At 44.6% G+C, this 27207-nt stretch overlaps 3 protein-coding genes across 8 annotated transcripts in view; 1 reads left to right on the forward strand and 2 right to left on the reverse strand.

Moving 5' to 3' along the window:
* The window catches only part of HECTD4 (HECT domain E3 ubiquitin protein ligase 4), a 190776-nt gene extending 182255 nt beyond the window's left edge, over positions 1 to 8521 (reverse strand). For 5 of the 6 annotated variants that reach the window (XM_042911721.1, XM_042911718.1, XM_042911719.1 and 2 more), the window contains exon 1: positions 8256 to 8521. In XM_042911721.1, coding sequence (XP_042767655.1) covers positions 8256 to 8432 — 177 coding nt within the window. In that variant the 5' untranslated portion in view covers positions 8433 to 8521. The remainder of the gene's footprint in view (positions 1 to 8255) is intronic. The other variant, XM_042911722.1, reaches the window with a different exon arrangement.
* The window catches only part of LOC122204271 (60S ribosomal protein L6-like), a 738693-nt gene extending 715748 nt beyond the window's left edge, over positions 1 to 22945 (forward strand). Inside the window, exon 2 of the mRNA XM_042911761.1 lies at positions 22884 to 22945. The gene's annotated coding sequence lies outside the window, so the exon portion shown is untranslated. The remainder of the gene's footprint in view (positions 1 to 22883) is intronic.
* Positions 22836 to 26890, reverse strand: RPL6 (ribosomal protein L6). The gene is made up of 6 exons (XM_042911762.1): positions 26654 to 26890; positions 26460 to 26558; positions 24894 to 25037; positions 24317 to 24365; positions 23501 to 23685; positions 22836 to 23026 (listed from the first exon to the last, which is right to left on the reverse strand). Exons 1-6 carry the CDS (start codon positions 26888 to 26890, stop codon positions 22874 to 22876), a joined length of 867 nt encoding a protein of 288 aa, XP_042767696.1. The 3' UTR covers positions 22836 to 22873.
* Between the last annotated feature and the right edge of the window lie 317 nt (positions 26891 to 27207).

A 27207-nucleotide genomic window follows, 5' to 3' on the forward strand; every position in this document is an offset into this window, starting at 1 on the left:
GAGGATGTATTCATGTATTCATTTAAAAAATTTTGGGGAGGGGGCGTCTGAGTGGCTCAGTCGGTTAAGGGTCCGACTTCAGCTCAGGTCATGATCTCACGGTTTGTGAGTTCGAGCCTCACATCGGGCTCTGTGCTGACAGCTCAGAGCCTGGAGCCTGCTTCAGATTCTGTGTCTCCCTCTCTTCTCTGCTCCTCCCCTGCTCATGCTCTGTCTCTGTCTCTCAAAATAAACAAACATTAAATTTTTTTTAATAAACAAATAATAATAATAAATTTTTAATGTTTATTTATTTTGAGAGAGGGCAGAGAGAGAGAGGAGAGAGAGAATCCCAAGCAGGGTCCACACTCAGTGCAGAGCCCAACTCAGGGCTCAATCTCACGACCATGAGATCATGACCTGAGCTGAAATCAAGAGTCAGATGCTTGGAGTGCCTGGGTGGTTCAGTCGGTTAAGCTTCTGACTTCAGCTCAGGTCACGATCTCACAGTCCGTGAGTTCGAGCCCCGCGTCGGGCTCTGTGCTGACAGCTCAGAGCCTGGAGCCTGCTTCAGATTCTGTGTCTCCCTCTCTCTCTCCCCCTCCCCCACTGATGCTCTGTCTCTCTCTCTCAAAAATAAATAAACATTAAAAAAAAAAAAAAAAAGATAGGGCACCTGGGCGCCTCAGTCCATTAAGCATCTGACTTCGGCTAAGGTCATGATCTCATGGTTTGTGAGTTCGAGCCCCGGGTGGGGCTCTGGGCTGACAACTTGGAGCCTGGAACCTGCTTCAGACTCTGTGTCTCCCTCTCACTCTCTCTGCCCCTCCCCCACTTGTGCTCTGTCTCTCTCTCTCTTTCTCCAAAATAAATAAAATGTAAAAAAAAAATTTTGGGGGGGGGGGGGCGCCTGGGTGGCTCAGTCGGTTAAGCGTCCGACTTCTGCTCAGGTCATGATCTCACAGTTCGTGGGTTCGAGCCCTGCGTCGGGCTCTGTGCTGAGAGCTCAGAGCCTGGAGCCTGTTTCAGATTCTGTGTCTCCCTCTCTCTCTGCCCCTCCCACACTTGCACTCTGTCTCTCTCTGTCCCAAAAATAAATAAACATTAAAAAAAAAAAAAAAAGAAACTACCACTTTCTGAGAAAAAAAAATTAAAAAAAAAAAAAACAAAAAAAGAGTCAGAAGCTTAACTGACTGAGCCACCCAGGCACCTCCGTTTTAAATTTTTTTAATTGAAAAAAATTCTTAATTTAAATTTAAATTAAAAAGATTGTTTGATGGATACATAAATTGTGTTAAAAAATTCAAGATCAAAGTAGTAGTTATATAATATCCGCAGCCTTCTCTCCTTTTGAAGTAACTATGCATTTGTCCCATAGTTGATCACCTGCTGTTATTTACATTTGTCTAGAACTATTGACTAAACATCTTAGGAAGCAGACCTCACTCCTTGTGTTCATCCCACAAGTACCGTTGTAAAACAAGATGGAAAAAGGGGAGGGAGGAGAAAGCATGGGGCCCTTTCAGGACTTGACATGCCTTTCATAATTATCACCACAGGTAACTTATTACTTGGGAAAGAACAGGTGCATGACAATCCACCCAGTAGCCCTGGCCAACAGGTGGCATTTTGTGACAGTCAATACGGAGGCCAAGAAGACAGATAATAATCAAAACTGATTTATTTAGCAAGAGCTTAGACATACAATTGGAGGAAAACTGAAATGTTATCTCATCTGCCTAGCCATACTGCAAACAATTGGGAAGGAAGAAAATTCCAGAGGGATCATACACACACAAAAACCCTACCATCTCCACTATCCACTACAAGAAAATAAAATCCTGTTGAAGGCACAGTTTTGCTTTCACATACAATGCTCAGCTGACTGAATATGCAATAACTTTCCAACAATGTAGCACCTTATAAAGGCAGTTCATACACTGTAAGTATATAAATAAGCACATCCCTCCTTATCTGGTCCTTACGTTAGCCCTGTTATTGCTCTCCTCTTACAGATGATGAGACAGTTAAACATGATTCTAAAGCCTGGACCCTGGGCTAGAGTCAGACCAGCTTTGCTACTCACTGTATGACCTTTGTCAAGCTACTTCATTTCTGTGCCCCTGTCTCCTCATTTGTAAAGTAAGGGTAACAATAGTAACAACCTTAGAAGGTTTTTGTGAGTGCTGAATGAGATCATGGGTGTCAAGTGCTTGGCACAGAGCCTGGCACACAACAGGCTGACACTGTGGTCAGGGTGGTAAGTAGAGGTGGGGACAATGATGACAGAGAAGTTGCAGTGGAAGAAGAAACCAGGGATTACTAAAGGCGTGGCATTTGCCCAAAGTCACACAGCCGGTAAGGGGCAGAGCTGGAACTTCAGTCCCAGTCTGACTCTTCAAACCTGACTTTGACCTCTAGGTAATTCTGCCTCCCACAGTCCTCAGGTACCTCATTCTAACTTTATAGCCAGCCAGCCAAACCGAGAGCTGCTTGAGCCATTTGGCCAAGCTCACCAGCTCTTCTTCCAGCGCTCCTTCCTTTCTTTTTTCTTTCTTTCTTTCTTTCTTTCTTTCTTTCTTTCTTTCTTTCTTTCTTTTTTTTTTTTAAAGCTTATTTATTTGGGGGCAGGGAGGGGCATAGAGAGAAGCAGACAGAGGATCCGAAGCAGGCTCTGTGCAGGGCTTCAACTCACAAGCCGTGAGATCATGACCTGAGCTGAAGTCGGACACTTAACCGACGGGGCGCCCCTCTTCTTTCAGTGCTCATTAATTACATGGTAATTAATTCTACTGGTGAGCAAAGGTAGTTTTATTCACTTATTCATTAACTCTTCCCAATTGAGAATTTGGAATTCTATAAAAGTACAAAAGCCCCTTCCAAAGGATTCTGACCAAAAGATAAAAAGGGTGGTGGTATCTTCCTAGGAGAAGACATCAACATTTATAAATCTAAATTATCATCTCAAAGGTTTCATGTGAGTGTATCCTAAGTATTCAGAGCCTTAACTTATTCCAGGGCATCTGGGTGGCTCAGTCACTTGAGTGTCTTGACTTTGGCTCAGGTCATGATCTCATGGTTTGTGGGTTCGAGCCCCATGTCAGGATCTGTACTGACAGCTGAGACTAGAACCTGCTTCTGATTCTGTGTCTCCCTCTCTCTCTGCTCCTCCCCTGCTCACTCTCTCTCTCTCTCAAAAATAAACAAACATTAAAAAAAAAAAAAAAAAGGCTTAACTTATTCCAGATGATCAACTCCTCCCTTACTCAGTAAAACAACAAACAAAAAATCCTCCTGAGCCTTGGTTCATTTCCTAGATAGTATCAGTAAAGCATACTGGGCTTGTGTGGAGTTTGTTTGTTTGTTTGTTTGTTTGTTTTAGTGAGATCAAACAGGCATACAGTAAACTGCATACAATTAAAATGTACACTTTGATGAGTTTTGACATATGTATATATACAACCATAAATCCATCACCATAATCAAAACAGGGAGCATATCCATCACCCAAAAGTTTCCTCGTGCTCTTTTATAACCCCTTTTCCCATCCCTTCCAACCCACCTTCATCCCCAGGCAACCACTGACCTGCTTCCTGTCACGAGAAATGAGTCTGCATTTTCTGGAATTTCATATAAGTGGAATCTTACAATATGAATTCCTGTTCGTCTAGCTTCTTCCACTCAGTATAAATCGCATTTGTTTATCCATTCACCTTTTGGTGGATGTTTAGATTGTTTTTTCCAGTTTTGGGCAAGCACAAATAAAGTTGCCATGAACATTCATGTTCAAGTCTTCTGAATTGGTGTGAGTATGCACGTATGGGGTGGGTCCTTATAAACAGAGTGAAAAATCCATAACACTAACCAAAATGCCTGAGTTCAAAATTAATCTCAACTGTAGAGTATAAAATATCTTGGCCAATTTGGGAAAGTCAATTAGCTTCCCTGTCAACATCCATATATGCGATGCCTGCCCCCACTGGAGTTTATAAGGAAAATGAGATAGGAAGCGGAAATCTTTTGGAACTTCCACAAATAAGCTATTGCTTTTTTTCTTGTAAATGCCTTTAAAAAAACAAAAAGACTAACGTTCTATGAAACGTAATGCAAAATGCAATATTCGAGTTGTCATTTTTAAGTTCTTAAGAATTTCTTCAATTTATGTTTATTTCACACTTAAAAACATTATTTCCTACAAGCTTTCACTTTCTGCCAACAACATAAAATTAAAATAAACACAGGTAGCTATTTTAAACACCCCGAAGAAACCTCACTCTGCATTTCTGATACACGGCAGTGGATTCAAAGTCCTCATCTACGAGCCCTACTGGATCTGCATCCCAAGCTCTCCGTCTCCTATCACTCTCCTCTTCCCCTTGGCTTCCTGGGCTCAGAGCACCAAACGAAGGATGCCGGGGATGCTTCCCTCTGAGGGACTTGGCTCCTGCTGTCCTCTGTCTAGGATGTACTTTCCCCAGGAGCCATATGGTACACTCTCTCCTCCTTCAGGTCGCTGCTCAAATGCCATCTTGTGCTTTCCTGTCCTGCCCATCCTACATGAAACAGAGCCCTTCCCCCCATTCTTCCCTATTCCTCCCCATTCCTCCTACCCACCTATACTTGTCTCCACGGCACTTATCATTTGACATATTACATATACATAATATGTGTTTGATTACTGGTTATTGTCTATATCCTCCCACTAAAATAAAAGTTTTTTAAAGACAAAGATTTTATTTTATCCTCTGCTGTGTCCTCAACACCCAGGACAGTGGGCCCTACCCACTGCTGAAGTCTACAAATACTTGAAGAAGAAATTTGTTGATTACACCCTATGTACTGATTTCAAAAATAAATGCTGGGGGGCCTGGCTGGCTCAGTTGGAAGAGCATTGATCTCAGGGTCATGAGTTCAAACCTGCCCTTGGGTGTAGAGATTACCAAAAAAAAAAATAATAAACTTAAAAAAAAAAAAATTCTAAACTTCTGTTTAGAATTAACTAGGAAGAAATTTTAATTCAAATGTTGTGCTCTTGCTTAAATTAAAATGCTAAGTCAATGTTGATCTACTTCGTAGCATGGGTTCTTTTTTGAAATTGACATTTAACTTTGAGCAGCACTTACACAGTGAAAAGAACAGTGGAATTCAAAGGCAGGAAAGCCAAGATCTACACGTCTGCCCTGCCATAACTAGCTTCACTACCAAGTCATAGCCTCTCCTGATCTCAGATAACTTCTCTCTAAAATGAGGGAAGCACTTATCTCCAAGGTCCCTTCTTGTTGCAAGGTTCTGAGACTCTACTGTAGTTACTACACACGTATGCATTAAGTTTGCCAATCATAAATTTGTTGGCTTAAATGTTTGTTTTTTTAATTATTTCTGAGAAGAAAGGTGGTGGGGCGTGGGGAGAACCAGAGAATCCCAAGCAGGCTCAGTGATGTCCACACAGAGCCCAACAAGGGGCTTGATCTCACAAACTGTGAGATCACGACCTGCACCAAAATCCAAAGTCAGACGTTCAGCTGACTGAGCCACCCGGGCTCCCCATAAATTGGTCAGCTTAATCCAAATTTGTCATGATCTGAAACTGTCACCTGAAGGACTCTATGTCACTAGAAAACCCTGTGGAAATATGGCCACTGGTTAGCCAGGTGTCCACTGGAAGGAGAGGCTTGGAAGACTTCGCAGGGGTGGCAGCATTTCAAAAGTCAGTTTTTATTTTTTTTTTATTTTTTTTTTTAAATTTTTTAACGTTTATTTATTTTTGAGACAGAGAGAGACAGAGCATGAACAGGGGAGGGGCAGAGAGAGAGGGAGACACAGAATCTGAAACAGGCTCCAGGCTCTGAGCTGTCAGCACAGAGCCCGACGCGGGGCTCGAACTCACGGACCGTGAGATCATGACCTGAGCCGAAGTCGGACGCTTAACCGACTGAGCCACCCAGGCGCCCCTCAAAAGTCAGTTTTTAAAAAGGTGATGAACTTCTAAGCTTCCTCAAATATGAAAAAGAACACATTACTAGAAAGGGAATAAAGATACCTGTTTACTACTCTATCTTTAGCCAGTTACAAAATGTTAAATAATTACAAATATGAGTATCCTACTGCATGGATAAACAGCAGAACATTACGATAAGAAGCAGATGTGTTGGAGACCGACAGACCTGGGTTAATGTACTGGTTCTGCGTGGGGGATGTTGAGCAAGTCACATACACACTCTGTGTTTACTTGCCTCATCTGTACGGTGGGTGTAACATTTATAGTTGTTACAACGGGTAACAGTATTTAACTACCAGGATCCTTTGGGGAACTTAATAAGAGGATGTTTGACACACAGGATACGCTTAGGATTGTCATTAAATAACTAAATGCGAATACGCCCACACAAACACAAATCTAATAGCCACAAAAACATTCTTAGCTATCCATTTCTACTGATACTATATAGCCCGTATAAGGTGGAAAGAAATGAAAAAAGTTCTTCACCACTGACAGCCATAAATATTTATCACCCATACACATACTGGTTTCTGAGAGGTCAGAACCTACATTTTCTTTAAGAGTGTTGTAAAATTCACCAAGCCAGAGAGGTTCTTTCTTGAAGATCATTCTTCTGTGGAAACAGCATTTATGCAGTAAACATCTTAGGAAAGCCAACTTAATAGCTCAGGTATTTTTAACTACTCCTACCTTCTTAATACTGAAAATAAATAAATTACATTACGTATACAATTGTGGGATCTGTGAACTTAGTCTCTAAGGAACAAAGAGCATCCACTTCCCACATTTCAGATACAACAAAGTCAATTAAATAAAAGGATTCCACCATCATAGCATAATGCCCTTTGAGTTTTCAAGCCCATAAGACACTCAGACGCTTCCTTTTTCTAGAATAGGCCCAAATGAGACGTAATAAAACTACGATTCCATGTGAGGAATTCCCTACCAACTTGTTATCTTCCCTTTTCGGTGGCCAGGAAGTCAATTAAGAGTTCACAATGGGAATGCTGCAGGCTCCAGCTCAAATCCAGACACAAAACACAGGGGAACGCACTCGCGTCTCAAGCACGCCCAAGCGTCTTGGCCAACGCGATCTGATCGCTACCCGTTTCCAGAAACACACAGTAACGGGTTTTAATCCATTTCTATAAACGTTCCTTGTGCTGCAAGCCAAAGTGCATGCAAAACCGCAAAACACAAAAGATTCCTCACATTCCGTTTTTAGCCAGAAGACAAGGCCATCCTCCCCGCGCCCTACGCGCCCTACCCCAGAAAGTGCTCCTTGCGACACTAAGAATTTCATGAACCCCCCCCCCCCCCGGTGCTACCTACACATCAAAATATCATCCCGCAAAGTGGAGGGGGTGCAGCGTCAGCATCGGCTGGCCTCGATGAAACGATACAGCCAGTATTCTCACCTCTGGGCGAACACGAAACCAAGTGAAGTCGGTGGAAAGTTCTCATCAACCGAGCATATTTGGTTTCCTTCTGCCCCCAAACCCGACATCACAATTGCGGAGATTTGCTTTTGCACCTGCCACGGCCCGTAAGCCTCGGCTTCTCGGCGACCCTCGAGCTCACACACACACAAAAAAAAAAAAAAAAAAAAAAAAAAAGGCCTTGAGGCCTAAAGCGCCCGTGACCCTTTGCGGAGAGCGCACCGTAGGGCCCCTGAAGCATCACCCTCGCTGTCCACACCGCCCGCTTCCCTGACAAAGGCCCCGTGTCAATCCGAGGCACGGCACAGACAAGTTGCTGGATTGCCCATCACGGACCGACAGCTGCCACCAACCTCCCCCGGGAGAAAAAAAAAAATCCACACAGAACTGGGAATGAAAAAGGGCGAGGTGTACAGCGTTAAAATTAAAATGTCCCCAGAGCTAAGCAACCTGGGTGTGCCCTGGGTGTGAGGCCGGGGGGTCCGTGGGGGAGGGGACAGAGCGAGCCGGGGAGGCGCCGGTGGCTCCTCCAGAGCGTGAAGGCCGTGCCGGGTGACAGTCTAATAAAACGCCGGGTGTCGGAACGTTCCGAATGAAGCCACAAACGCAGTCCCCGGCGGGCTTGAGGCCCCGAGGCGGCAGCGAGGCGGGCGGGCTGCGGACCTGCGGCCGCGGCCCCCCCACCTGTCCGCCCCGCGCCCACACACCTGCCGGGGGCAGCCTTCGGGGGACCTCGGGGTCGGGGTGAGGCAGAGGTGTGACGACGGCCCCGATCGCGGGGACGCAGGGCGGGTGGGCTAATCTGCTGGCCGAGGCCGGGGAGCAGCCTCGCTCACCTCCAGGTCGGTGTCGGCGGCCTCCGGGGCCCCGAGGATCTCGCTGGGCAGCTCGGCCAGGTCGGTGACCCGGATCAGCCCGTCGTGCAGGAAGATGGTCTCCTCCTTCACCGAGAGCCACTGCGCCGAGTCCGCGGCCGCCGCCGCCGCAGCCGCCGCGGCCGCCGATGAGCCCATGGCCCCGGGTGAGGGCTTGGCGGTGAGGAGCAGCCGCCCGGCCCGGGAGAGATGCGAGCAGGAGCCGCCGAGATCACCAGTCCATAGCAGCAGCCGCCGCGCCCGCCTGCAGCGCCCCGCTCGCCGCCTCGCCTGTGCAGCTCCGCCCTAGGCGGTCCGATCCGCCATCCCCCCCCACCCCCGGCCCCGGAGACCCCAGCCCCGCCGCCGCCGCCGCCGCCGCCCTGAGGAGCAGGACCCGCCTCTGCCGCTCGGCAGCCAACTGTCAGTGAGACGCCATGTTGGGGGCGGGGCTCCCGGCATGCCCTGCGGAGCGGACAATACAGGCTCCGCCCACCCGCCTGGCCCCGCCCACTCCGGGCCGCCGGGGGCTCTCAGGTCTGCAGGACCGGTGCTTCGCCTCTGGCTCGGTCCTGCCCTCCGACTGACCTTCCCCGCCTCCTCTACCCCTAGCCGTTTGGGGGCGCCCTGGGTCTGCTGTCCGCCGGGAGAAGCCGCCGCCTCCCCTCCTCTCCCTACTCAGGTGTGCACCCCTTGAAGTGGCCAGAGCCCCCAGCCTGGGCAGAACATAGCGGTTCACTCCCTGCTGCTTTCACATTTATTTTTATTTTTTTTTTATTTTTTTTTAACGTTTATTTATTTTTGAGACAGAGAGAGACAGAGCATGAACGGGGGAGGGGCAGAGAGAGAGGGAGACACAGAATCAGAAGCAGGCTCCAGGCTCTGAGCCATCAGCCCAGAGCCCGATGCGGGGCTCGAACTCACGGACCGCGAGATCGTGACCTGAGCTGAAGTCGGACCCAACCCGACTGAGCCACCCAGGCGCCCCTGCTTTCACATTTAAATGAGATACGTGCACAAATCCGGCACGGTGCACGCTTGTTCACAAGCACTTGGGAGAGCCTCACAGTAGGTACTTCATAGTTACTAAAATGTCTAGGAAACAATAAGCACTCAAAACCTGATGAAAATAGAGGTGCCTAAGTGGCTCAGTCGGTTAAGCCGCCAACTTTGGCTCTGATCATGATCTCCCGGTTGGCGGGTTCGATCCCAGCCTCGAACTCTTTGCTGACTGCTTGGAGCCTGTTTCAGATTCTGTGTCTCCTTCTATCTCTCTGCCCCTCCCCGGCCTGCGCTCTCTCTCTCTCCCTCTCTTTCTCTCTCTCAAAATAAATAAACATTAAAAAAAAAACTAACGTAAATAAAGCACTGGTCACAATGCTTGGTGCCCCAAGTCTGGCACTGCATAAGTGTTCCCTAGTGGGAGTTGAAACTATTGTTATATTCCATCAGTATTTAACACTGATTGACATGCACCTTAAAAATAAGCACGCAGGCCCATTTTAGGAAAGAACTATGTGTGTAGAGAAAAATGTATGGAAGAACACATACCAAATTGTCAACATGAGTTGCCATGCAGAGAATAATGGTTGAGGTGAATATCATCTTTGTATTTTTTTATAATTAAAAAAAAAAAGCACTCATTGGTATCACAGAACTTGAAAGTGTATGTCCACAAAAAAAAAAAAAAAAAACAAAAAACATGCACACAGATGTTTCTAGCAGCTTTATTCATAATTTCCCAAACTTGGAAGTAACCAGGATGCTCTTCAGTAGCATCCAGGCAATGGGATATCATTCAGAGCTAAAAAGAAATGACCATCAAGCCGCGAAAAGACATGGAGGAGACTTCAAGGCATATTACTAAGTGAAAGAAGCCAATCCGAAAAGGTGACATAGTATGTGATTCCAACCATAGGACATTCTGGAAAAGGCAGAACTGTGGAGACAGTAAAAAGATCAGTGGTTGCCGAGGTTTTGGATACCGAAATGATGGATACATGTCATTATTCATTTGTCCAAATGCATAGAATGTACACCACCAAGAGCAAGCCATAATGGAAACTATGGACTTTGGGAATGATAATGTGTCAGTGTGGGTTCCTCACCTGCAACAAATGTACCATCTGGTGGGGGCTATTGAAGATAAAGGAAGCTATGCATGTGTGGAGGCAGGGAGTATGTGGGAAATCTCTGTCCCTTCCTCTCAATTTTGCTGTGAACCTAAAACTGCTCTGAAAAGTAGTTTTCATAAAGAATAAATAAGCAAATGAGTCACAGGGACATTAAGGTGCATTCCCTTTGATCCAGCAACTCAGCTATGAGGAAGTTGTTCCAAGGAAATAATCAGACCCATTGTCAAGGATGCACACACAGGGATGGACAGGTCCGTATTGCTTATGAGAGAAAAAATTATAACCAGTCTAAACATTCAACAATATGGAAATGGTTAACCATAATAATGGTATATCCGTAAGATGAAATATTATGAAGCCATTCAGAATAATGTCTGTGAAAAATATTAATGCAAGTGAATGTTTACAATGTATTGCTAAATGGAAAAAATCAGGCTAAAATAGTAAGGAAAATTTGGAATTTAACTATGTCTATGTACCATTGCATTTTTTTAAATTTTTTTTTTTAATTTATTTTTGAGAGAGAGGGACAGAGTGCGAGTGGGGGAGGGGCAGAGAAAAAGGGAGACAGAATCTAAGGCAGGCTCCAGGCTCTGAGCTGTCAGCACAGAGCTTGATGCAGGGCTCAAACTCATGAACCAGGAGATCATGACCTGAGCCAAAGTCGGCCACTTAACTGAGCCACCTAGGTGCCCCTACAATTGCATTTTAAAAATGACACAGCATGTATGACTGTAGATACAGAATAAAAGACTGGGGATATCATGCCTGATAACATATGGGTAAATTTCAGCAATGCACTGACTGGGGGACCTATGGTTTGTGCTTTGGAATGTTTTCCCAGTTTTCTTCCTAGAGCGTGTATTACATTTGAGAAAAGCAAAAAAAAAATTTTTTTAAACAAACTATTGAACACCTAGGAATCAGAATACTTCTATTCATGTATCCACCATAACACCCTTCAGATGATTCATGAACAGCCCATTGTACAAGAACTGAAGCTCAGAATTAAGTGACTTGCACCTGCCTAGGAACTGGCAGAATCAAGATTTGAACCTACAGCAGGCTCCATCCTGCACTGCCTCCCTCCTAAACAAATAATTCTTATTCACGGCACTGTTAACAACAATCTCACGCCTCTTCTAATGTTAAATTTCAATTTTATGATACTTATTCCACAAGCATTTGTTGAGCCTCTAGTAGATGTCAAATCCTGGGAAGCATATAGAATGGAGCTATATCTGAATCCCTGAAATAATACAGGAAAAATGGACTCCCTGCTCTCAGGGAGCTGGACAGTTCTAATAACGTATGTCAAAGATATTCCACAGAAAGATGGCTATGCTTCTCTTATTCTTTCAACAAATATTTCTTGATTCCTGCTGTATAACAGACATTGTGCTAAGGCGGAAAAGTCTTCTCTCAAGGAAGACGACGATCCAGTGAGGGAGACAGACAAGGAGCAAAGAAATACTAAGTCCAGCAGTTCAGAGCAGATCAGTGCCATGAAAACAATGACACAGGCCAATGGAATAAAATGACATTTCACAACAACCCTAGGAGAGAGGGAGTATTATTGTCCTCTCTTCCAGTTGGGACACCGAAGCTCCACTGGATACTTTGCTCAATGTCTGACAACCAATGACTATCAAAGCTCAGATGTGAACCCAGGTCTGTCTCATTCTACGATCCCAGCTTCCTTATTTTGGCTGTAAAGAAAGCACTTCTTTTCCTTTGCTTACAACTTCCCAACCTAATGCCAACCATCACCATTTTTTAAATGCTCGGGTTTTAGAATCTAAATAACCATCGGTGTAGCTCAGAGAAACATTCTCCTGCTCTTATTCTTATATTTCAAGATCAGGAGTCAAGATGCCCAGAAACTATTGTCCTTCACCCTAATTAATGAAAACAGCACATACCCAGGGCTGAAAGTCTTTAGACTGCATAATGAATAGTTATTTAATATTTTAGCAACAGTAATTAATTAGTCATAGGACTGCATGCCTGCCACCGTACCATGATGAGGCAGCTGATGAATTAATATTTATAGAACCCCCTCTGGAAAAAGACCATTTACTGGGAATTTCTAGAATGGTCAGAAAGACAAAGAAAGTCCCCGGGCAAAAGAACTCTATGCTGGAAGCATAGAATCCTTCCAGGAGATCATGTGCAGAGAATCCAAATTTAGTCAAGACAACACACACACACACACACACACACACACACACACACACACACACACCTATGCACACAGGAAACATCCATTCATAGGTTCATAGAAAAAAAGGCTTATGGTTTATGATTTCTTTTCTTGGGAATTGTCCTTTCCACTCTTCCATTCAAAAATGAGGTTGAGGTATCGAGATGGGAAGAAAAGAGAAGGTGTTGACTGGGCAACCCTAAGTTGGAAGCAAACAAGCAGCATGAGAAAGCAGGAAAAATAGTGTTGGTAGGTTGGACCTCAGTTTCTCTTGGGAAGCATCTCCCCAAGAGAGAGCAAGCTTGTTGATGAAGACCATCTCCCTGCTGCCCCAGCTGCTGACGTGATGTTCACTGGCCTCAGCTCAAGCTGGGGCCCCTCTGGGATTTTGCAGTATCTCTCCCTTCTGCTGGCTTTTCTGTACCAGCTGACTGTCTAAAATGAGCCTGTAATCCTTACTGGGCTCACAAAATGCGAGTGTGGAGTGAAGATAAGTGGTCCTTGAAAAGCCTTAATAAAGCTTGAAATAGCTTTAAACAAAGCATCCATGTTAATTTTTAAGGTTTTTCAAAGCACCAAGGGAAAAAACACATGCACACATCTGCTAAATAGACACACACACTGACAGAAACTGTGGGGGAGATTGATTATTTCCATCTCACTAATCACAGTCTCAAAGAGGAAACATACACCTACTTAAAATCTTTTTTTTTTTTTTTCCAAATGATCTGGTAGATCTTGTTCTTTTTTTCTTTTTCCTTTTTCCTTTTTTTTTTTTTTTTTAATTCAAGGAAGATTATTTCGGATCAGGGGTGGGTCTATGAAGCGGCAGGGAAAGGAAATCGGATGAAAGATGTATTTGAAAACGGAGAGGGAGAAATTCTCCTTGGCGCTCCTTTGAATTACCATCGCTAAGGGACCAGCCTCCACGTTGATGAAAAGCCCAAAGATGAGGCAGCATTGGGTGCAGCTCTCATTGGTAAAATCAAGCACCTTGGAGCTCTGAAAGTTGCTGTGTCCTCTCGCGCCCCCCTGTGGGCACCAGAGGCCTTGCTGCGCCGGAATTTAAAAATCTGACTTGCCGGGGCGCCTGGGTGGCTCAGTCGGCTGAGCGTCCAATTTTGGCTCAGGTCATGATATCACGGTTTGTGAGTCCCAGCCCGGCATCAGGCTCTGTGCTGACACAGGGCCTGGAGCCTGCTTCGGATTCTGTGTCTCCCTCTCTCTCTGCCCCTCCCCCACTCATGCTCCGTCTCTCTGTCTCAGAAATAAACATTAAAAAAAAAAAAAATCTGACTTGCCAATTTGCAAAAATCTCCCCTGCTGCAAAAACTTAGAGGAAGAAATGGTACCCCCCACACACACACACTCAAAGGAAAAGTGAGCAGAAGACATAATCGTAGAGTTTTCACAAAAGGAAAAGCAAGCACTCTATGTTTTCATTAATTCAGTATTCCCTGAGTGCAAGAAGTCCTATCTGTGAGGGGGGAGTGGAGCACATTGAGCAGAGACACCTGATTCATATTTGGGGTGAGACTTGGGGGCCAGCAGGAGATCTAAAGCAGTGGTTCTCAACCATGGAGAACCTACGTGATTTTTGCCTACCGGGGGACATTTGGCAATGCCTGGATGAGTTTTTTCATCATGAAGGGGTTGAATGCTACTGACATCTAGTGAATAGAGGCCAGAGATGCGGCTAAACATTCTAGAATGCACAGAACAGTTCCCCCCTTCATGTTGACATTTGCATGCAACCCCCAAATGTCATTAATGTGGAGGCTCAAAAACTGACCAAAAGTGAGGACTGTAGTCAGGGGAAGGGTAGCAGTAGAGTTTTCCAAGCCTTCAGAATAGCATGTGTAAAATCTAAGAAGTGAGATAATAACGTAGATTTAAAATAAATAGTATGCAGCCATTGAAAAGAATAAATTTGAAGTTTTGACAGCAGTATAAAATATTCATGAAATAGTATTCTATGAAGAAAATCAGATGTATGTAGAAACTTACATACATCCATAGGAACTAGATATGCACCTAGTAACTTGAAAATGGTTGTGTCTGATGAGCATAAGGATATTTTCTCTTCAATATCCTTGTTACGAAGGAATTCGCTCTGAAGCAGCATTAGGATTCCAGAGTCACACCGGTGGGGGTTTTTATTCCCCACAATTTTAGTGTAATTCAAGCTTGTGCCCTGGAAGTTACTTATTTTTGTGTCAGCAAGTTTCTTTCGCGTAAAAATTCACATCGGAGGTTCTAATGAGTTAAAAATCACTACGTTGGGGGGCTCCTGGGGGGCTCAGTTGGTTAGGTGGCCGACTTCAGCTCAGGTCATGATCTCACGGTCTGTGGGTTGGAGTCCCGCAACGGGTTCTGTGCTGGCAGCTCTGAGCCTGGAGCCTGCTTCCGATTCTGTGTCTCCCTCTCTCTCTGCCCCTCCCCTGCTTGCTCTCTCTTTCTCAAATAATAAACATCAAAAAAATTAAAAATCACTTAGTTGGTCAGATTCCTGCAACTGTCCATTTACTAACATATTTTAGTTTTCCCTCGTGTCCTCTAGACCCATGTCCATACAGAAGATTTTTAAAATGCAAATATGATTATCCTCTGGCTCTAAAATCCTGATCTCTCTTGACTTCCTCTGTTGCCCCACAAAATCCTCAGGATCAAGCTCTTGTTGGGCTACAGCATCAGTTCTCATGGTCCTCACCCCCTCTCTACCCACTGAACTAAAATACTCATAGTTCACAGACTAGATATCATCATCATTCCCTTCTCTGGGCTTTTGCTGTAGTCCCGTGGTGGATTGCAAAGTGTCTTCTCAATTCTTCACTTTCTCCCTTTATTAAAATTATACAGCCATGCCCTTTGTTATGAGACTGTACTAGTTGGAAGAGTGTTCCCTCCAAATTCATGTCCATCCAGAATTTGTGAATGTTTCCTTCTCTGAAAATAGGTTACATTACAGATATAATCAAGTCAGAATGATGTTATGCTAGATTTCGACACCAAAGACTGGTGTCCTCATAAGAAGAGGGAAATTTGGACGGAGACACAGAGACAGAGATCGGAGTGATGCATCTAGGAGCCAAGGAACGCCAAGGATCACCAGGAGGAAATAACCCTGCTGACACTCTAAATTTGCACTGCCAGCCTCCCGAACCGTGGGACTGGATCTCTGTTGTTTTAAACCGCCCAGTCTGTGCTGCTTTGTCACCGCCGCCCCAGGAGACTAATAGGGCAATTTCCCCAAACTTCCCATCAGAGCAGGTCAAATAGATCTCCCCTCCCCACTGAGGTCTTGGCCATGTGACATGCTTCAGCCAATGGAGTTTTAGCAGATGAGCAGAGGTTAAAATGTCTTTGTGTCCATTGGCACCCGCTTTGGGAGTCGCTGGTCCCCAAATGAGACATGTGGCAGAACTGAGCCACCAGCCCCTAGCCTGGAGCTGAGCCCTCCAGATCCCAGCCCCGAAGTTCAGCCAACCCACAGCCTACCCACGGACCCTGGAGGGGTGAAACACATGCTTTTTATTGTCAGCCACTAACAATACGGACATTTGTTTTTTGGTTAATCCCTAAATCCTGAGTGCCTGGCGTGGTGCTTAGAATAAAGTAGTTGCTCCATAAAGGTTCTTAGTGCTGAATCTGAAGATGCTGTGCAAAAGACTTCACACATTCATTTGTAAGGTGGTTTTACGGCTTGCATGCCTACCCGCTCCCTATGCCCCTGCCTCTCGGCTGCTTCTGCACCTCTTCTCAGTGTCCATTGTGATCTAAGGTCACCCTGGCTTCTTTCAATTTCTTTACCAATTGTGTCGTTGTTCCTACTGCTTGGCCTTGGCACTTGCTGTCCCCTAGCCTAGATGCACTTCCTCACCTGGGAAGCTTGTCAAACTCCTCATCCTTCAGGTCTCACGACCTCACAGAGAACTCCCCTGGCCTCCCCAAACATCACGAGTTCACCTCTTTCTCAATGTCTTTCCACACTATATCTCTTAGGACTAGTTAACTGCAATTAAATAATGACCAATGCAAACGTAGATGCTGGTCTCCCTGGCTAGACTGTAAGATACATCACGTCTACCACAGTGCTTGGCACATAGTCCGGGCTTAATACACTAAGAATCACTAGAGGCACCTGGGTGGCTTAGTCGATCAGGCATCAGGCTTCGGCTCAGGTCACGATCTCACGCTTTGTTGAGTTCCAGCCCCACGTCAGGCCCACTTTCTCTCTCTCTCTCTCAAAAATGAATAAGCATTAAAAAATTAAGGAAAATCAAAGTAAAAAAAAAAAAATCACTAAATGAATTAATTCCGAGTCATCTTTTTGTAGGGAAGTCCACATGTAGGGAAATTAATTGAAACGAGGTTCTGCTTTAATCATCTGAGGGGCAGCAGAGGACATGGTTAAGAGCATGGGTCCAAGGGCCAGACATTCCAGGTTCAAATCCCATTTGGAGGAGTTACTTAACCTCTTTGCACCTTAGTCTTCCCATCTGTAAAATAGGAGTGATAGTGAAAAATACAAGAACCTGCTTCCTATAGTGGTAGTAAGGGAGTTAAAAGTATGTATCTTTGGGGCGCCTGGGTGGCTCAGTCGGTTAAGCATCCGACTTTGGCTCAGGTCATGATCTTGCTGTCCGTGAGTTTGAGCCCCGCGTCGGGCTCTGTGCTGACAGCTCAGAGCCTGGAGCCTGTTTCAGATTGTGTCTCCCTCTCTCTTGGACCCTCCTCCATTCATACTCTGTCTCTCTCTGTCTCAAAAATAAATAAATGTTAAAAAAATTTTTTTTAATGTATCTTTTTAAGAAAAATTTTGTTTATTTATTTATTTATTTTTTTATTTTTTTAACGTTTATTTATTTTTGAGACAGAGCATGAACGGGGGAGGGTCAGAGAGAAGGAGACACAGAATCTGAAACAGGCTCCAGGCTCTGAGCTGTCAGCACAGAGACCGATGCGGGGCTCGAACTCACAGACCGTGAGATCATGACCTGAGCCGAAGTCGGCCGCTTAACCGACTGAGCCACCCAGGCGCCCCTTTAAGAAAAATTTTAAATGGTATTTTTAATGTTTATTTTTTTGAGAGAGAGGGGGTGAAGGGGCACAGAGAGAGGGAGACAGAGGAAACAAAGAAGGCTCTGTGCTGACAGCACTGAGCCCAATGCAGGGCTTAAACTCACGAACCATGAGTTCATGACCCAAGCCGAAGTCAGCCACCCAGGTGCCCAGGATGTAAAAGTATAGCTCTTAATGTGGAAAGCAGTATGGTGGTCCCTCAAAAAATTAAACATCATTACCATACAATCAAGCAATTCCACTTTTTCTTAAGATTGTCAACGCAAAGCCCAACATGGGGCTCGATCTCACAAACCATGAGCTCATGATATGAACTAAAACCAAGAGTTGGATATTTAATGGACTAAGCCACCCAGGCCCCCGCGTAAGATTTTAACTACACCCACCATAGGGCTTAAACTCATAACCCAGAGATCAAGAGTAACATGCTCCATGGACTGAAACAGCCAAGTGCCCACGCTTTTTTAAAGGTACTGTTTAAAATAACTTTTTGGGGGGGCGCCAGGGTAGCGCAGTCAGTTAAGCGTCCGACTCTTGATCTCGGCTCAGGCCATGATCTCAGTGTGTGGGTTGGAGCCCCACGTCGGGCTCTGCACTGATGGCGTGGAGCCTGCTTGGAATTCTGTCTCTCCTCTCTGCCCCTCCCCAGCCTATGTGCTCTCTCTCTCTCAAAATAAATAAACTTAAAAAAATTTTTTTTAAATGTTTATTTTTGAAAGACAGAGCACAAGTCAGGGAGGGGCAAAGAGAGAGGGAGACAGAATCTGAGGCAGGCTCCTGGCTCTGAGCTGTCAGCCCAGAGCCCAATGCGGGGCTTAAACCCATGAACCGTGAGATCATGACCTGAGCCAAAGTTGGACACTTAAACGACTGAGCCACCCAAGCAGCCCATAATCTTCAGAATTTTTATAACCTTGACACCCAATGTGGGACTCAAACTGATGACCCTGAGATCAAGAGTTGCATGCTTTACTGAGTCAGCCAGGGGCCCCCAAGCAATTTCAAACATGATTGAAAGCAGGCACTTGAGTAGTATCTGTATGTCAATGGCCACAATAGCTTTATTCAGTTGCCAAAAGGGAGAAACAACTCAAATGTGCATCCATAGGTGAATGAGTCAACAAAAGGCAATATACCCACACAAAGAAATATGATTCAGCCATAAAAAGGGATGAAGTTCTGACACCGGCTAGAACATGGATGAACCTTGAAGAAATTATGCAAAGTGAGATAATCCAGACACAAATACTGTGTGATTCCACTTATATGAGCTACATAGTATCCTCTGTATTCATGATATTCATAGTATTCTATATCCAATCTATATCTGTATCTTCGTCTAATATAGAGAGAACAGGTAGAATAGAGGTTACCGAGGCTGGGGGAGAGGGAAAGGGGAGTCGCACAGGACTTCAGTTTAGAATGACAAAAACGTCTGGAGATGGATGCTGGTAATGGTTGCGCAATACGAACTGTACATTTAGAAAAGTTTAAGATAGTACATGTTGTTACATATATTTTACCACAATAAAGTAATTCTACAGAAGTACATACTTTAACCGCTTGGCACATACTCAGGACCACAGTATTTGCTATTGTGATCATCTGAAAGGTAAGTGAATAAGCAGCAAAACAAGGATTCAAAACAAAGTCCTTTGATCCCCAAAGCTCTGACTTTAACCTCTAGTTTCCAATTGACCTGCACTCAATGGTTATTTTTTGAATGTATTATTCCACACCTTTTTCCCAAAGAAATTCCCATTTTATTTAAACGTGTTATTGTTGAGAAAGAAAGAGAGAGAACACACAAGTGGGGTAGGGGCAGAGAGAGACACAGAATCCAAAGCAGGTCCCAGGCTCTGAGCTGTCAGCACAGAGCCCGACGTGGGCTCAGGAACCACATGGTCAGACACTTTGCCACCTAGGCGCCCCAGAAATTCCCATTTTATACTTGTATAATGTATACTTGTACAATGGGGAAAGCCAGAGCATTATTGTCTGTCCTTACATGTCATTTGTACCTTGACACTATTTTTTTTTTGAATTATACATGGAAGAGCAGCACCGAACTCAGTACAACACTTACTAGAGCCGCCAACACTGGGAATCAGGCCCTAGACCTTGGTCACTACAGCTTGGGAGGTGATGTAGGCTGAATAATGGCCCCAAAGTGTGTCTATGGCCTAATGCCCGCCCCCCTTGTAGGTTACTTCATTTGGCAAAAGGGATTTGGCAGGTGTGACTAAGCTGCACATTTTGACATGGGGAATGTGGTAGAGCACATAGATAGATCTGGTCTTTGCCCCCGATTCCTAACACAGAGCTCTTAAAGCCCATTGAATTTCCCAAGTGGTAGGGGTATCTTTTTTTATTGCTAAGAAGCTCCTTTAGATCATACCTGAGTTAACACTGATGAGGTGACTTACAGGATGAGACCCCAGCCTCAAGAAGGGACGAACCACCAGAAAGCCCGACTGATTATAAGGTGGGAACTTTCAGCCCTACCCAGACTTAAGGCAGGGAGGGAATGGGAGTAGCGGGCCGGGGCCTGGGGTTCGAAGCTGGGGATTATTAAGGTTTGATGAACTTCTGGGTTGGTGAACACGTCAGTGTTGGAGAGGACATGCAAACTCCATGCTACTCCCCACCCTTACCTTGTGCTATAGACTTCCTCCATTTGGCTGAGTTGTATCCTTTACAATAAATTCAAGTAAGGCGCTTCCAAGTTGTGAGTCATGATAGCAAATTATTGAATCTGAGGAGGGTTGTCAAGTAGCCAGGTCAAAGAGGGATGACCTGGGGGGTGGGAGGGGCCTACTGCTTGTAATTGGTATCCGATGGGCCAGAGAAGAGTAGGCTGAAGAAACGGGCCAATCAGAGGGTCTTGTGTTGTGGCCAAGATGATTTTGGAACTGAACCTGAGTGATAAACAGCCACTAAAAGGCCGTAGCCAGAAGTGACATGTTCAGATTTGTTTCAAAAATGTATCCAAGCACATAGCTATGTATCTACTCAAGAGGCTAGAATTAAAAAGATAGGGCTGGCTCAGCTCATGATCTGAGTTTGCGGGTTCAAGCCCTGCATCAGGCTCTGCACAGTACGGACTTCGGATCCTTGGTCTCCCTCTCTCTGCCCCTCCCCAGCTTGCGATCTCTAGCTCTCCCTCTCAAAAAAATAAACATTAAAAAAAAAAAAAAAAAAAAAGTGAAAAAAAAAAAGACCATCATGGGGATGTGACCTACAGCATGGTGACTATAGTTAACACTACCATATATTTGAAAGTTGCTAGATTGTGTAAATTCTCACAAAAAATTTCCTAACTACATACGGTGATGGATGGTAACCAGACTTACAGTACTGATCATTATATCGTACACCCGAAACTGTCAATTCTCTCAATTAACAAAACTGAAAATACCAAGCGCTGGCAAGGGAGTGGAGTAATACACATTGTTGGTGGGATACAAAATGGAAGTCCTAGCAGTTTCTTACAAAGGTAAACGTGTTATTTACCATACAACCCAGCAATCCCGCATTTTCATCCAACAGAAATGAAAACACATCCACACAAAAACCTGTATGTGAATGCTGATGGTGGCTTTATTCACCATCTCCAGGAACTGTGAACAACCCAAAGTTGTTTGGTGGGTGAATTTTAGGGAAGTTAATACAATGATATAATGGAGCAACAAATGACTGTGAAAAACCACCGAACCATGAATATGAACAAACCGCAAAAACGTTATGCTAAGTGGCATAAGACCTTCTGTAAAAGGCAAAACTACACCTTACAGAAATTGGATGCCTGCCTGCAGCGGGAGCTGACTTTAGAAGCATGAAGGAACTTTGGTGGTGGTGATGTTTACTGAACTACATAAACATCACTGGATCGCGAATTTCACCAAATGTTAATTGCCAATTAGATAAACTTTAAAAAACACCCCACCAGGGCCATCCTTCCCTTACCTACTGCCAAAACCTCTAATCTGATGACCCCCTGTTTAGGGAGCCTGTGGAGAAATGAACCCTTTTTTAGAGACAGAGGTAGAGAATCCCAAGCAGTTTCCATGTCCTGTGTGGAACCTGAGGCAGGGCTCAATCTCACGACCTGAGCCAAAATCAAGAGTCAGATGCTCAACTGACTGAGCACCCAGGCACCCCTGGACACTTTTATACAGACGCTAAACTGGTTCAAACCCCACAGAGGGCAGTTTGGCACAATCTATTAAAATCAAAAATGCATAAATCCTTACTCAGCCAAAAATAATTCTTACCAGATACTCACTCACCTGTGTGCACACTTGAGAACTCATCTACTACTGTGTATATATTTACAAAAGATGTAAACCCAAATATCCATATAAGAGACTACTATAGTCTGCATCAGTAAAGATGGGACATTTAAAAAAAAAATTTTTTTTTTAAATTTATTTTTGAGACAGAGCACAAGTGGGGGAGGGGTAGAGAGAGGAGACACAGAATCCAAAGCAGGCTCTAGGCTCCGAGCAAGCATTCAGCACAGAGCCCGATGCGGAGCTCGAACCCACAAACTGCGAGATCATGACCTGAGTCGAAGTCGGTCACCCAACCGACTGACCCACCCAGGTGCCCCTGAAGATGGGACTTTCTATGGAATGACCAAAACACACGGTTTGTCATCTGTGTAATAGTATGTACAGCATAAGGGCCTTTTGGTTAAAAACAAACAAACAAACAAAAAAGATGGTAAATAATTATACTCATTTGCTATGTTGCTATGTATGCTTTTAAAAAACCAGATATACAAGAGTGCAATGATTATGGGGGAGAAATGGGTATTACCCATTCAAAGGAAGGAAAGTTTGTGGCCTGAAGAGAAGAGCGATTTTTTGTCCACATAGCCCAGTACTGACCTGCTCGGTAACGACTGGGGAAATGTCGCTATTCCCTACTGGTGGGTGCTGGGTGGCAAGCCAGACGGTGAGCAAGGCAAGAAGGCTGATCCAAACCGATGACACAGTGGAGCTTCCACTGCAGCTGGTGCCAGCCTCCCGACCCCGACTGCTCTTAGCAGAGGCCAAGATGCCACAAGCACGCAGAGTCAAACCACACCTCTGGGCAGAGAAAGATTAAAAACAAAAAAGAAAAAAAAGGCACAGGAGAGATGGATCTGTTATTTAATTAGGTTCTTTGCAAGAAATTTAGAACACCAATTTGTGAGGGTAAACTCCATTCGTGAGAGCAAACACAGAGCGGAGGTAGCCCTGAAGCTGAGGAACGGCTTTGATTTTTGGCAGAATTTGCGAGTCCACAGCTTTCTGATCAACCTTGCGCTGCTCTGTAATCTCATATTTCTAGGGGGAAGGGAGGGAAAAAAAAGAAGAAAATCATTCAGAAGCAGGGCACAAGTACCACACTCCAGTCCTCTCAGGAATCCTATCTCACAAATACCCAATCCCACGGATATTTAGAATGTAATTTTAATAATCCTTTCCTTGGAGGGCTGTGAAATACAACCTGTTTCGAGTATAACAGAAATAGTAGCTCTTTTCCTTTTGTCTTTTTTAAGACATCAAGGATAAACGAGGCTGAACTCCCATTAGAACAGTAGCAGTGAATTCAGAGCTCCACGAAAACTCTCAAAAAGATTCTGAGATGAGCTCTCAACTGCCATTAAAAATTACTGAATGCAGCAGCATCTGGAACACTATCATTCCCCAGATATTTCTCATGATTTACGACTTTTCTTCACCGATTCGTAACTGTATTTTCACTCCCACCCAGAGGAGCCGGAGCTATCAAAAACGAAGACAGAAAAAGCAGCTTACCTCTTTCTCCGTGTCGAAGATCTCACCTTCCTGGTGTCTGGGCTTACGCAGCTTCTTCTTCTTAAAGTAAGCATCAGTGAGGTGTTTGGGGATTTTCACATTGCTGATATCAATTTTGGTGGAGGTGGCAATGACAAATTTCTGGTGTGTTCTACGCAGAGGAACTCGATTAAGGGACAGAGGTCCTGAGGGGGGAAAAAAGCAACACGCTGAGGCAAAGAGAAAGCAAAGACTTAGGAGACAGCAGTCACTCAAACACACTGGTCAAAACCACAGGTTCCTGACAAATTTAAACTGAGCGCTGCTTTCCAGAGTGAACAGTTCACTTTTTACCTGTTTAGCAACTCCCTTTGGTTCCAAGTGGAAGACCAATTACAAGTCTGTGAGATCATTCCTTGTGGTTAACAGCCAGCCATTCTGCACTTTAGGTGGCAGATACTTGGTGATATGTTGCCACACAGAACGTAAACTTGCTTCCTCAGAACTCAGGTATACATACGACAATGAAATAAGACACGGAACCACATAGCACTGAGAATTCCATTTAGGTGGGCACAAAAGTACACTTAAAATGCCAAGCTTCAGGGCACCTGGATGGCTCGGTTAAGTGCCCAACTCTTGGATTTCAGTTCAGGTCATGACCTCATGGTTCCTGAGACCGAACTCTGGGTCAGGCTCTGCACTCACAGTGTGGAGCCTGCTTGGGGGTCTCTCCCTGCGCCCCCCCCCCCACCTCAAAATAAATAAATAAATAAATAAATGTTAAAAAAAAAAATGCCAAGTTTCAGAGAGTATAAAACTCAAGGATTTTCTTACCAGTCACAAGTAGCAAGCCACTGCTCAGTTGCTTCAGGAAAACCACTCTCTGTGAATTAAACAGAAATCTCAGGATTTCTGCAATTACAAATGCACTTCTGAATTAATCAAATCATAGGCTTATAAATTTGGTAAAGGAAATTTCTCAATACGTATCTGCTCAGCAATCTTGGAAGCAACTACACCAAACTACCAACAGGGATGACCCTTGGACATGAGCAATACTTTTGGGTGCTTCTTTTTAATGAACAGCCATTACTTCTAACGCTTACTTAATATCCTTTAACTCACGAGTTCCATCCCTAGAAATCTATACAAGTACTTTCAGATACAGGGACATAGGAATCATCTATAATAAGCCCAACAGCAGGAAATGGTAATAATTTATCATACATTACGGACTAAATACGTCATGCTAGTGACTGGGCTGCTGGTCTTGTTATGGGCTACCCACCCGCCGCGAACTAGTTACTGTAGGCAAATGAAGAATCCTACCTGGAGTGTGACCCATTATAATCAAGCACCTGCGGCTCAGACACCTGAGCTGAAGCTCCACGAGCCGAGGTGTTCTGCTCACCTTGCCTCTGTGGCGCCCAGTGAGGATGATCAAAATGGTCCCAGGAGTGATGCTAGCTCGCAGTTTCCTTACATGCTGACTAAAAGGTTTTTTGCCGTGGCTCAACAGCTTCCGAGGCACATCTTCAGTAGGATAATACCTAGGCTGTAGAGAATCCACAGGTTCATCTTATTTAAACAAGCTCATCAGATTAGTAGAGCTGGTGGTCTCAGTGAAACACTTGCTACACCCTTTTCACCTACTTCAAATGCTTTATTTACACTATTACAGTTCGTTTTCACTCGTCCGTAGATACTAAATTTGGCAAAGATCAATGTTGCTTGCTCTTTCCATGTAAAACATAGGGTGGAATCCATTTAACAGAGCTGTGTGTTCAGGCAAAGACGAAAACCATCAATCTGGGATTAAACCAAACCTGAGACTTCCATGGCAAGCTATCATACACGGTCCTAGCATTACACACTGTCCTGTGGCAGTGATTCTCAAGCTTTTCTGGGGTCCCTGACCTTAACCTAAACCGTCCTTCTCCAGAAACAACACGTCTGATGCACATTTTGGAGGTTACGAAGGAGGCATGGCTTGTTTTTCGATTCCAATTGTGTTCACATCCTCCCCATCAACATGCGTTACTCCCACTTTATCCATAAAGGAAAAAAAAAAAAAAAGTTTACATCAAGAGTACCAGTTCACTTACTGTGAAAACAAGACCCCACACAAAGACTGCTACTAAGGGTGTGACAAGTAACTCACAATAACCTCTTGCTTTTTTTTTTTTTAATTTTTAACTTTCTTTTTCATTTATTTTTGAGACACAGAGAGACAGAGCATGAACAGGGGAGGGGCAGAGAGAGGGAGACACAGAATCCGAAACAGGCTCCAGGCTGAGCTGTCTGCATAGAGCCCGACGCGGGGCTCGAACTCACGGACCGCGAGATCATGACCTGAGCCGAAGTCGGCCGCCCAACCGACTGAGCCACCCAGGCGCCCCTAGCCTCTTGCTTTTACTTCAAACATTAGTACCTAACAGAAAAACCAGCTCACAAAAAAACCGTGACCAGGAATCAAAGCGCCACTCTCTCTCTGGGCAGTAATTTCCAACTGTGATGACTGTAACACATCCGGGCATGTTTCCACAATGAAAACTGCAGAGCAAACACTGAGAAAGAGTCGGGTCTTGTGGGTGGTTAAAGAGGAGCCAAGAAACCGTGCTCTGGTCCGCAAACGCTCTCTAGGCCTAGGAGCATCCTAGGCTTCGGGCCTCAATTCTCACAACAACCCCATTCCTTAACCTAAACCGAAGGTTTGCGAGGCAAACCTTCATTCCCATTTTGCAGGCGAAGAAACCGAAGCACAGAAGAGTCAATTAATTAATTAATTAATATCTGCTTAATATCAGTTATTAATATCTAATTAATATCTACTTAATTGATATCAAACAACCAATGTTTAAGGTCCAAAAGTTTACAAATGTTTGTAAGGCCAGAATCCTCCATTAGTAATTCTCCGGTAGGTAAACACACACACAAAAAAAAACCCCTCCCACCATTCAAACCTTCCAAATCTTACCATTTTGCGAAGTTTAACCACTCGGGTACCACCATTCTTGTCACCACCAACTGGTTTTGTGACAGTAGCAAGAACCTTCTCCTTCTTTTTCTTTTCAATCTATCAGGACACAAATGCGTCAAAGTCAGAGGCAGACCAACATTCCTCAGGTTAAGAATGGGAAGTGATGCTCAGTGACTCCCCTCATCCCTTACCCTGGATTTAGCTGCTGAATACTTCCTCTTGTACATGGCCTTTCTCGAATACATAGCCGATCGGGAATACCTGCCAATTCCTCTGACTAGGACAGGGTTTCGGCTGCAGTGGGGCTTCCCCTTCTTTGGCGTTTTAGCCTTGGGGTTACCCTTCTTAACCTTGCCACCAGCATCAGCCTTCTTGGCTTCAGGTTTCTTCTCCTTAGCATCCGGCTTCTCAGCTTTTTCACCCGCCATCTAGCAATACACAGATTAAAAAGAAAGGCATTTCACCAACTACCTTATAACAGAACAGTATCTAAACTGGACACTGATAGGCTTCCGAGGGGAGGAACCCTCACTTTCTCTGTCCAAGTACCTCTAACGTTCTTTCATGCCTCCCCTATAAGATAGGTCTTCCTCCAAAACCACACACATCTGCAACAACCGTCATAATGGTTAATTTTTGGGTTGTCTCCCGAATACGCTACAACCTTTTTTTTTTTTTTTTAATTTGAAGAAATCTTACATCTGTTTGCTAAATATTTAGTGGTCAAAAGTCCCCATTCCATTAT

Source organism: Panthera leo, chromosome D3 (assembly GCF_018350215.1).
Source record: "Panthera leo isolate Ple1 chromosome D3, P.leo_Ple1_pat1.1, whole genome shotgun sequence".
Classification (NCBI taxonomy): Eukaryota; Metazoa; Chordata; class Mammalia; order Carnivora; family Felidae; genus Panthera; species Panthera leo.